The following is a 12314-nucleotide window of genomic DNA, read 5'->3' as shown; positions in this document are numbered from 1 at the left end:
AATGAATAACATTTGATTCGATTTTAATTGAAAGAACCAAACCATTTTAAAGATGCTATAGAGCTGAAAACCATTTGCTTTGAAAAACATTGGACAAGAAAATAAATTGGTTGTGGACAAGTGGAGACATAAAAACAAAGTGACATAAAACTGTGACTATCAGCCAAAATATTTGTTTTTCCTTCACAATAATGATACTACGTAAGAGTTAACAGATGTTTTAACTTATCTGAATGTTGCTTCAATATGTGAAACATGCGGTAAAACGAAACCAAAGGGAACTCAAGGTTTACAACAAACGAAGAAACGACACATTATGTCGCATTACACAAACATTTGCTTTTAGGAATAAAAGACATTTTTACAGTTTAAAATAAAAAAATGATACAATAATTGTAGTGCTTTTCAATAGTATAATTCCATTCAAACCACCTTCAAAGTATAAATCAATCTTTAAATATCATCACGAAGTCGACTTGAGTGTAGGATTTTTCCCTTAGCCTGAAGATGAAAGACAAACACTCAACTTCCAGCACTCAACAGCTAGAAGGCAGACGCCGCATGATCAATTTAACCAATCTTTTTTTTTTCCTACACCTTCGTTGGTCTATGTTGCACACATACATGCATGCTTATGCGCAAACACACGAGCATAGGCAGTGCCGGTCAAAGGTCTGCAGCAGCTTCATTATGCCACTAGATGCTGTAGATGAGTTCTTTCTTTATCTTGTTCGCGTTACGAACAGGGAAACACGAGATAAATTGAATTAAGCAATCCCGAAATAGATCTAGACAGACTCCCAACCCAAATGACCTTGACATTGAGGAAGTCTGGATGGATGGATAGTTAATAAGCCGATCGGTGAAGAATTGGTGAGGGGTGTTCTTTCGCTTTCGTAATGAATGTGTTCCTTCCCATTGCGATACGAAAAAAAGAAGTCTGTTTCAGCCGTTTCCCCCCTCGTATGTGGAATGGTTCTGCGATCGTTCAGCTGCCGATGTAAATGGAATGTGTGTTTGCGTTTGCGCGAGCATCCAGGCTTTTACATTCGAGCGATCACTTGCGTTGAACGCGATCTTCACCATTAAAGCATTGGTGAGAATCACGAACAACAAATGCTGGTTTAATAGGAGAAGTTACACTTTGGTAAGAATATGTATTTAAATGTGCCGTCGTTGGCAGACGACCTTCCATTTTTTTATATCATTAGAACTATTCGTCAAACACGTCGTTTAATTTCAAAAGTACCACAAAAATGTGAAGAAAAAAAAATCAATCGCACCCAATACCAACATGATGTAAAAAAAAGTGACAAATAATTTATAAGCATTAATAAAAATCTGTTCTTCTCCATTACACAACAGTCCGCGCTCATATGCAGATGACCTCCTGACCAAGCGACAAAAAATAAACCATAGCGAACGAAACAAACCGCCGATGGCACCACGCGCGCTCGGGTTCCGTACACGCGGGCGCGTTAAAATTTGCATACGACCATTGGAACGTTACACGTTTAACCAGCTTCCCTTATCTCCTCCTTAACCTGTGCGCCTCCACTATGTAAACGCGGTGACGAATGCACTGAAAGTGGGTGACAATCGGACGAAAGAGCGGGAAAGAATGATGGTGCGAATGAGAAGCATAAAAATAGCTTCGAATTAGCGCACGCTTTAGCTCGCGTTGCTCAAAGCCAACAACTTGACAGAAAGACGTGTAATGCACACAACAGACACACGCACACACACACACACACACACACACACACACACACACATTTGCCCTTGCGCATGGCTTCCCTATTCCGATCAGCTGCTAGGAGCTTGATTAATCTTTCAAGGCACACGACGAAGCACATGTTTTTCGATTATGTTGTGTCAGCAAAGCGAACCAAATTCAATCAGTTACAGACGATTGTCGTTAACCAACCCCGTTGGTTATACAATATATTTGACTTAATGAACTAAGTTCAGTACAAATACAGCAACTTTTTACTGGAAAAGTATAATTTTGTGAAAATATTCACTTCTAACAATAAGGGCGGGCCGGTGTATGTGATAAACGGCGTCGATTCCGCACGACAGGAGTGGTATTCAAATCCCATCCGGACCATTCTCTCATAGCAAGTACTGATTATTCGGCTACATCGTAAAAAATAGTCTAGTAAATCACAAATAGCCGGCAAGACCTCCAAGGTCTTTAAGCAAAGAAGAAAGGGAGAGAAATAGAGAGAGAGAGAGAGAATATGTTAAATTATTTTTTGGTTTAGAGTAGGACAAGAATTATCAATTTGATTGCTATTTTGTAAATCAGATTAAACACAAATCAAATCAAACATAAACTAGACAAAAAAAAAGAATTAAAAGAAAATTTTAAAACGCTTTTTTGCATACAAACTACAGGTGCATACAAGTAAGCAAGTGAAAGTAAAAAAAAAATAGATTTGTAAATTCCCCCAGACTCGACAGTGAAAAGAATGTAATAGCCCTGCAATGTGTGTCTTTCAATATTGAAAGGATGACTATGAAAACGAATAATAAGAAGAGGAACATTCTAATGAAGCGTCGTAGTATAAATACAAAAAAACGAAACTAGTAAAGAAGAAGGGTCAACAAATACAAACAAAATGTGTATTTGAATAAGGCAAACCGAGAAAAAAAAGGGTGAAATGATGTGAAGCTAAAAACCCGTGATCGGGATTGTTGTTGCGTTCGTTTCTTTTCCTTCCGCTTCCCATCATCCTTCCCCAAAAACCTGCGCAAAGTACTCAAACACCTTTGCCTGACCGATTAGCCGTCGGGCAGGATGCTGGGTTTTGTTGTTTCAAGAACGAAAGGAGAGATAAAAACAAACTGAAACCACACAGGATGTAAGTTCGGTTAATTCCTATCCTTAAACAGGTAAAATGCTTTTTTTCGCTCTCTCTTTTCCATCTTGTCATTCCATATCTCTGTCACTATAAATGTCCGCCCTAGGGAGGGAGCTCCTAATGTTTGTGGTGCTCATTACATTCAAGGACTTAAATATTCTGAGCAAAGTTGTAAGTTGGAAAAAGGAATGATACAAAATGTGCAACTGTTTAAAATTATTTGATTTTTCATTTCTTTAGGTAATATGAAACTACAAAGACAGAAATTTGTAGTTCATAAATATTGTATCGTACAATCGATTCTGAACCTTAAATATTCGTTTGCTGAAATGGTGATGTATCGTTAAGCGATCATATTCCTTTATTATGTATTTTAAAACGCCACATAACGTCTTTCCACGTCATGAAATTTACAAGAATTAGATATATTATAATATTTTATGAGTAATATGTGAGTCTAGCGTAATAACCGAAGAAGAACGCTAAGCTTTGTATAGAATGTAAAATACGTTGAATAGAGATTTAATTTTTAAACAAATTTATTTTCGTTACATAAGAATAAGTTCGTCGATATAATTATCTGTCATGACAATAGTTGGAAATTGTTTAAAATTTTAATACAATAGGTATTTCGAAACAACCACAAATGTAAAAATCTTGAAAAGCACACGCAAAATCAAAAATACACAATTATGAAATATGGAAAGAAAAATCATCATACAAAAAGAATTCTAAAATGGATATTTATAGAATAACAAAAAAGAGAAAACACAATAATAACAACAGCCTAATTTCCCAGTTATTAGACCTTACCAGTACGGAAGATTTTGCTTGTCCAAGTCTTACTTTATTGACTTGCTCTCTGTGAATTATTGATCGGTTCATAGCTCGGATGTCGATTGTACGTTTAGGGGTCTCGAGAATTGAACCCAGCCCGGACATATTTTAAGCGGTACAAATGTAAGCAGATAGCTCGACCTTTCCGATTCATTCAAAAGATATGTTTTGTTTGTGTCTGTGATTTTGTCACTAACAAATGCAATACCAGCTGTATAAGAAATGAGTTAGGTTAATTTTATCAACCCAAAACGAAACTTCATCTTTATCGCGTGCGATAGGGAACAAATGTACCCGCGTATATCACCTATTCCGTACACGCATGACTGGTGCTTCTTCTCTCTTTCCCAATCATCCAATTTTCAATGTCTCTATCGTTCATTCATCTTCAACAAGAAACTAACAAAAACCAGCTGGTCGCCGTTTCGCGGTTAGTAGGAGCTCTTTGTTTCGAAGCCAACTATACTTTCACGTTGTAGTAACCCTCGCTCTCTCTCTCTCTCAACTTTATCAATCGCTACATCTCAATCTCTCTCACTCGCACACACTGTCTATCGATTCTCAGCATGTTGGAGATTCTCTCTATGCTCTAGTATGCACTACTGTGCTGGTGTGTTTTTCTCTCACCAACTTTAGGGGTGGCAAAAAGCCGGCAAACTTACACCCTTCGTGCTATGCTTTAATAGAAAAAATACAACGCGCGTGCCGAAAGGAAGATACTGCTACAACCCTATCTGGTCACTGACATTCCGATTCACCCATTACACACCAATTCATGTAAGGACTAACAACTACACGTATACTGCAAGGAACTCTACCGTGAGGAACGTCATTGCGAGGCAAATATTGCGTGCGAACAAAGGAACTATTACTGTGGTAGAACTTCGTATGGATTCATGTAGCGTATTTTTCAAAACCTACATCATATTAATATTTCTCAATTATTTTTTAGAATTCGAATTTGATACAAAATAATTATTTAAAACACGCATTCAAATTAAGGTTCAAAATTGGTGAATTCTTTATCTCGACATCGTTTAGTGAGCAGTTTAAAGATTCACTTGTTTACTTTGAAACATGGATATCGAAGTTCAAAGACTTGCATGGTGTATTTTAACCTTTTTTTTCAACAGGAACTATTGCTATCAAAGCTAACCGGGATAGTTCACATTAGTAATATAAATAAGCTCAAATTGTAGTACGGCCAATCTCCTCATTACGAGTACCATTTTTATTGAGTTTATTCGAATAACGAGCAAATCACAAATACTCCTCATAACTGCTCGATGATCAAGTCGAAACATTAAAGAAACTTGGCTCTAATATAGAATGTTCAGAAGCTGGTTAGATCAATGTCACCAAAGTCATTTAGCTTGTGATGTTAGCACATAGAATACCCATCCCTCCATGAGCTCTTGGAGTAACAAATGCCAAGGAATAGGTTTCGGAAGCAATAGATAAAACAATTCATTTATTGATTTTGTTTCTTTACATGTTATTTGACATAATCCTGACGAAATGACGTGTATGTTAAAACTAATACAGAAACAATTGACCTTTTGTCCGTCACGAAAATTCTCCCGCATATCGAATAAGACACTGAAATGGATTAAACTAGATATAAGAGGGTTGGCTGTATTTGCAATTGGTTATTGTTATTACAAAAGTTTCTAACTCTCTCTTCTTGGCGTCTAAGTTCATGCCAGTTCTGGCCTACTAAACTTTTTTTTTTACCACGTATCCGAGTCCTTGCTATGGAGGAACGGTCCGGATGTGATTTGATTCCCGATGCTGCCGTGTAATACAGGCGCCACTACCGCCGAGGAGGTCGGGGCCAAGCAAATTGGGACATATATTACAAATATCATTTCTCTCTCTCTCTTTGTCTCTATCAATAAAATTTATTCTCTTGATAAATACCATCAGGCCATTCACCTTAGCAATGTTACTGTTTTAGCAATCGTTTTAAAAAACATCCTACAAGAGTAAAAAGTTGATATAAAGCTTACCGTTGTTTACCATCGTATCATTTTGTTAGGAAGCTGACGATGGGATACACTTATCGTTTATAATGCCGGTTCGGTTGATCGATCTGCTGCTATGGAATGCATCTTCGCTGTCTTGAAGAGAAGAGCTGCTCTGTGCTGACAAAGAATACAAAGAAGAAAGAAAAACCACACAATGACGAACAATGTTGATAGGACACACACGGGGCCAAAGCATACACAACGCAAGTTTGGATGCTTATAGGCAGCATATTTAAAGTCCACATCACGCACACAACGCAATAAGAAAGGAGAGCACACCACTGTCTAACGCACATACATACACATGCTGACATCCATCAAACGTGATAGTCGTGAAAGGGATGAGCACAGATTTGCCCGACAGGCTGTGATTTTTTTCTTCTGTTTTCCACTAGCGCGTCCTATTGTTTCTTCACTTTACTCTCATTTTGCTCACTGTGTTCACGAGCTGTTCGACTCACTTTTTACATTCATCACTGCTCATCTCTCACGTTCGGCACTGTGGCATAGACGTCACACAGCGAATCTGCACAAACACATACACACACACACACACGCGCGAAGATGTTCGCGCTTCTCTTTTCCCTTTCGATTCTGCCGCACTCTTAACCAACCACCCCCTAAAACAGCTTAACATAACCCTCGTTCGTCCCATTGCGCTACAGTGTAGCATGCTCTCCTTCTCATTCAACCACTGTGGCTACTTTTCCACATACACACACATACGTTAACTGTCACAATTGCAATTGTGCGCGGTGCTATTACTTTTATTCTGTGTACTGTACGAAGATGTTCCCCGATTCCGATTGTACAGTGTGCGCGCATAACGCTGTATCGAGAGCGACACAACGAAAACGCAATTCTTCCTTCATCGCACACAAACACACACGGACAGCACAGTCCTTTTCTCACTCTTCCTCGGCCACAGACTCACTACCCCTCTTGTCTTATGCTTAATGATCTCGCTGGCAGTAGCAGCATCACCCTAGCCAAAAAACTATTCACCAAACCATCAAACACTTAAAGCAAGTTTTGCGCTACATCCACCGCGCAAGGAATTATCACACTCGAGAACCACCACACTGCTCATCGACACCAATTAATGATCGTTTCATCAGCTTCGCGCACCAATATCTTCCGCGTACTCGAAAACGACCAAAAGATTGAGACCAATGTTTTACGAGGGTTGTGTTGTTTCTGTACCGGCTGTACCACGGATCACTGTAAGCACCGACACGTACCAGACGTTGTTCCGGATTGTACGGACAACTTTGGCAACGCAAGAAACCGAAGCAACCACACAAATTTACACCGAACGGATATTTTAGCCTTGGCAACGATATTTTACCTTTTCGTCGCTAGCAGTCCTCCTCGCACACTTGACAGTTCTCCTGCAGGAAAGATGACAACTCTGCACTGACATCCGGATCTCGCTTGCTGCGCCTTTATTTCTACGGGAAATAAAAGCGGATCCCTCAATCTTTTCGTAAGAATACGGTCGAAAACGGAAACTTCTTTTGCTATAAGGGCACCGGACCGCTTGTAATTGCCGATCCGTGCGGGTTAAGTGAGAATTGTAGAAGTTCACACACGAATGGCGAATGCCAGCTTCGAGTGGTGTAGCTAGCTGTGAGAAATCGGTACTGAAGCCGGTTTCAGTTTTCACCTCTGCTTGGATGCCCGTCGCTTAAGTTGAATCGCGGCATGAGTATTCAACCCTGCGGTATGTACGAAGTGTTGTTCACTTTTCATGAGCTCGCGGTTACACGTACCGTTTTCGAATGAAATAAATTAGATGACAAAGAAAAGTTTTCGCTACAGATTCTATACATATTCTAATTTATCTGTATCTGTACAATATGGGCCACTTAATACAACAATATGGAAAATGTTAAAAAAAAAAAATGTTTAAAAAATGGTTTGTATGGAAGCGTTTTAACCGTCAACAGAATGTCAAATTATGCTGTCGGTAGCCTCTACTGTAGGTGGCCATTTTTAAATCCCAACTCAATAAAATTTGTTCAACGTATTATTATGAAATACGCAATTCATGTTGTAGTAGCTAGATTTATGATCTGTTTCAAGCCGTTCAAAACTAGAGACGAATATTTCTGGAACTGAAATATATCGATCGATCGTGAGCATAAAATCTCATTAAATGGCACCACGTATCCATTCCAGCTTAAATAATATGATTTTAGTTGTAAGTTATCATAAGCCGAAAAGAAAAGCCTGAAGAAATAATTAGGTATATGTTTTCTTTCTACTTAGCTTAATAATTTGCTTCGGGAACACTTTAAAGCTACGTGATAGACCTTCCATCATACAGTGTGTCAGAGGTACACATTTCAGAACCAGTTTTGTATAAGGGACTCTTTATTTTATGATATAGTTGAAGTACAATTTTTGTATTACAAACATCGAAACAACTGAAATATGGATCATTAGTGTTTTTTTTTTGGTAAGGTTTCTTTTTTGTGCTGTGTTTCTGTGTTTGCGTGTGCTGTCTGTGTGCATGTCGTGTCTATTTGTAAGTGTAGTTTTCCTGTTTTTGCAATTTCCTCTTGTTTACAGTGAAGATATAGCAGGGAACTATCGTCTACTTTACACGAATTTACCAGTGGTGTTTTTGTTTTACTCGCTTAAGACAACATTGACTTGTGGAAACATTTAGACATTCAAAATGTAGGATTTTTGCTTCTTTTCTTTTTGCTGCTTTCTGTCTCCGCTCCGCTTATCGGTCGCTTAGCCTATGCACACATATGTAGAGTGAGTGTGTATCCATAAGAATTAGTATATCCTACGTGTCCTTGCATATGGTAGGATGTGTATTGTTTTATTGAATAAATAACAACATTCGTCTTTCGCCTATCTTTTTTCTTATTTTTTTGTTTTGAATAATGTTCAATTATATCATTCGATTTCCTGTAAACTCGGTTCTGTCAAGATTTTCTTGCCCATGCCACCGCTTAAAGCTTTTCCTTGGGAAAAGCCATAACAAAGGGTGTAAAATGTAGTGCCCTTTTCGCGTTTTCCCTTTTTCCCCCCTTTCCTCTAACCTTGGCTGTCTCTCGGTCACAATTTTCTTCACACGTAATAATACAAAAAAACTAGTCAATAAAAATACCCTGAAGCACACATGGTTTTACTCTTTTAAAATAAGAGTACGATAACAATGCACACACGTATAAAGTGTAGGTACGGACGACATCATCACTAAACAATCCCAATAACGCTGAAGTGAGGTGATGTCTCTAGTGAGATCCGTTGAGAAGTAACGTTAGTAAGTTGGCAGAACGTGAGACGTACAGAAAGCACACACCCTTGAAAACGCGTTGAAACATGCTACCCTTCAGGCCGGATAACGGCTCTGATAACAGTCAATCACAACATCTAGGTTTAGTCTAGGCAAAGGTAGGTGTAACGGGTATTAAGGGAGAGTAGGAATTCGTAACATTATCTCCAAAAAGTAGGAGCAAGATTTTTTATCAATAAAGACGGTGTATCATATATAGAATAGTTCGTTAAGAAACAATGGCACTCGACGGTTCGACACGGTGTTTCGAGGCCGCGAGAGTGTTTTTCTGCTTTTGTTTTATTATAAATATAAGAATTATAGTAACTTGGAAGAGTTTAGATATGGAACAACAATGGTCTTACCAGGGTGCTACGTACCCGGCCAATTTCTAGTAAAGGATCAACATTTTTAAATGTGTTAGGAGCTGTAAGATGTTTGGGAAGAGAATGCTTCCATGTAGTGTTTCAATTTCTTGTACCAAAGCTCCACTCCACTGCCATATGAATTGGAGAATTGCGGGTTTTTTTTAATTTGATTTTTCATTTTTATCCTTTAAAAAATAACTAAACGACTAACGTCTTCCAACGGAGATAGTAAACAAAGCTTTTAGTTTATGTTAAATCATAACTCTACTATTATACTTTTACGATATAATTTTGTTTTCCATTTTGATTCTTTTGGTTAGATGGTTTAGGTACTGGTAGGCTTTCTACATTGGTTTTCTTTTAGAACGAAGAAGGTAAGGAGTGTAGTAGTTAGAGTTACATTTCATTCAAATAAGCATTTTTATTAGATTCCACGAACCGAACGCCGATTTGTCTGCCAAATTGAGATGAAATCTTTAATTATGCTTACAATATCACGTTTTTCTTTTAATTAAACACGAACAGGAGGGCTTATGGTTGTTTTTTCTCATCTTTTTGTTCTTTAAAATGTTATCTTTAATCCCGCCGCAATCGGAAATGCTTCTCCGTAGGATCAGCAGTCAGTTAGTACGATAAAGATGTAAATTTTTTAAATGCAAAATGAGTGAGCAGTAATTTGCCTTTTGCTAACCAATGGTATAGTAACAAGAACTAGAATCTGTCGATAAAGGATTCAACATTAAACAGTTTGTCTCTGTAGCTAATTGCATGCGTAATGGTAATCCAGTGTTAAATTGTCCTTTTATTTTTTTTACTGCTACTTTAGACACATTCGTTACGCTACTTTGTTTGTTTGTTTTTTTGTTTTATTTTGGGTAAAATTTACTTTTTTTCTTGTCTGTTTTTTGTGTTTGTTTGCTGCTAGAATTAGAGCACATGTTTTACCCTACAGTAGTATCATTTCGTTGTGATTTGCTGTTAGGAAAGACACCGATAAAAAAGTACTGCACGATATTCTTCCAATCGACAAACATCGAGATGAGTAGTGGCACTGAGTTGCCATTAGCTTCTATCTAACCACAAGTTGGACTTTTGTCGGTCGGCAAAGTTTGGACACAAACAAAGTAAAAGCATGCATGCTGCCAGCTGGAAGAGGAAACACTCCAGGAATTGTATGGATATGCGTCTTTAGAAGATGGTGTCGAACACGGCTATCGATCGGCGAATGCTTTCGTCCTTCGTGCAGCACTCGATGAACTCGTCCAGCGTTATCTTGCCGTCGCAGTTGCGATCCATTTTCTGTTTTGGGGGGAAAACAAACAGAAAACGAAACCAGTGAGAGCAAAAAGAAAAAAAACATAAGCATAAACTGGCTCTGTTGGGCAGGCAGCCCTCTTACCTCAAACAGCCTTTCGACCTTTTCCTTGATGGCTTGTTCCTCTTCGCAGCCTTCCGGTACCTTACCCATCAGCTCGTAGATCGCAGTGACGATTTCCTTCATCTCTTCCTTAGTGATGCATCCGTCACCGTTGATGTCGTACAGCGAGAAGGTCCACTGCAGCTTCTCGTCGACGGTACCCCGCAGCAGAATCGACAGGTTGGCGACAAATTCCTATACATGGCGCAAGAGAAAATTCGAACAGAGAGAAAAAGAAGGAAAAGCAAACCCGCAAAATTGAGACATTTCTCTTCCGAACTGTCGTGATGTGATGCTCTAATATGTATTACGGCATATGTGGATACGCTACCTCAAAGCTTAATGAGCCATTCCGGTCTAGATCGATGGAATTGAAGACGTAGTGAGCGTACTGACCACTGCTCGCTAATATTTCACGATGGACGACCAACGATGGGGACGAGACGTGATGGTTTGTTATTTATTTCGTACATCCATACACAGGTCCAGAACAGACGAGGCGCATCGTTCCATCACGCCATTGATGAAGAAAATCCACAAAAACCGCGTAAGAGGAAAAGAGAGCGAGAAAGACAGTTCGGGGGAATGGAAAAATAGTGAAACTGTTAGCTATAATCGAACCATTCGGAATGATGCACGAACACATGGAACACACAAAACAGCAATGAATAAGATCTCACTGGCCGTTGACATGCAGGGTGTTGTGTTAAATGAAATGAGATGCGATCATGAAATGAGTGTGGGTTGATTGATAAGTTTTTTGAAGCGTAAAATATATAAAAAAGTAGAATAATTAGAAACTAATTTCTAATACTAATACTAATCATTAAGTATGAGTGGTGATTTAATACAGACGGCCAGAGTTGTGATTTATTAATTATATTTAATTAAAATTGTCTTCTTGAATACATGTAATTTAACTGTCAAGTTACACGTATTTTTAATGAATTGTTTTTAATTTTTTTTATTTATTTCTATTTCGATAATTAAAAAAACCTAAGCTAAATAAAATTAATTACTAAAAACACACAAAAAAATACAATGCTAAACGTTCACTAATAGCGGGTACACTCATAGCGAATGATGTTTTCAAAACCAATTATTGAAAACAATTTTGAATTCGAGCTAATAATGTCCCTATTATCTTAATTTGTATAAAACACACTATCACAACCGACTATGTCCCGATTAAGATAAAATATATGGAGGAATTGCCTTGCGATGATTGTAAATATCAGTACAAGCGGTGCATGCAATACGGCAAAAACCGTAATAATAAATTTAAAAAATAAATAAAAAATCCAAATTTGTAATTTCATCCCTCCAAAAAGCAGGGTTATAGAAATAACCGTTCGAAAAAATGGCAGTACAGTAGCAAAGTAAATTATATCATCCGACTAGTTAGATGAGTTAGATGAGTCAGAGTTAGGATGACAACGCCATTGCCAACGCTTAACGTTAAATTTGCACCCTTTACTCAAATTGGAAGACAACTCAACAAGC

At 38.1% G+C, this 12314-nt stretch overlaps 2 protein-coding genes across 11 annotated transcripts in view; both read right to left on the bottom strand.

The window, feature by feature from the left end:
* LOC125762427 (phosphatidylinositol 3,4,5-trisphosphate 3-phosphatase and dual-specificity protein phosphatase PTEN-like) overlaps positions 1–7379 on the bottom strand; it is a 42597-nt gene extending 35218 nt beyond the window's left edge. For 4 of the 10 annotated variants that reach the window (XM_049424505.1, XM_049424506.1, XM_049424507.1 and 1 more), the window contains exons 1-2: positions 7080–7378; positions 5714–5848 (exon numbers count right to left, since the gene is read on the bottom strand). The gene's annotated coding sequence lies outside the window, so the exon portion shown is untranslated. Of the gene's footprint in view, positions 1–5713; positions 6908–6934; positions 7057–7079 lie in introns of those variants that run through there. The other 6 variants (XM_049424498.1, XM_049424499.1, XM_049424501.1 and 3 more) reach the window with 6 other exon arrangements.
* A 3203-nt stretch (positions 7380–10582) lies between these two features.
* LOC125774949 (Kv channel-interacting protein 2-like) lies at positions 10583–11324 on the bottom strand. Its single transcript, XM_049445322.1, has 3 exons — positions 11283–11324; positions 10794–11006; positions 10583–10693 (listed from the first exon to the last, which is right to left on the bottom strand). The coding sequence occupies exons 1-3, from the start codon at positions 11322–11324 to the stop codon at positions 10583–10585; spliced, it is 366 nt and encodes a 121-aa protein (XP_049301279.1).
* Between the last annotated feature and the right edge of the window lie 990 nt (positions 11325–12314).

Source organism: Anopheles funestus, chromosome 2RL (genome assembly GCF_943734845.2).
Source record: "Anopheles funestus chromosome 2RL, idAnoFuneDA-416_04, whole genome shotgun sequence".
Taxonomy (NCBI): Eukaryota; Metazoa; Arthropoda; class Insecta; order Diptera; family Culicidae; genus Anopheles; species Anopheles funestus.
The sequence above is the reverse complement of the archived record's forward strand: the minus strand, read 5'-3'. Positions and strand labels throughout refer to the sequence as shown.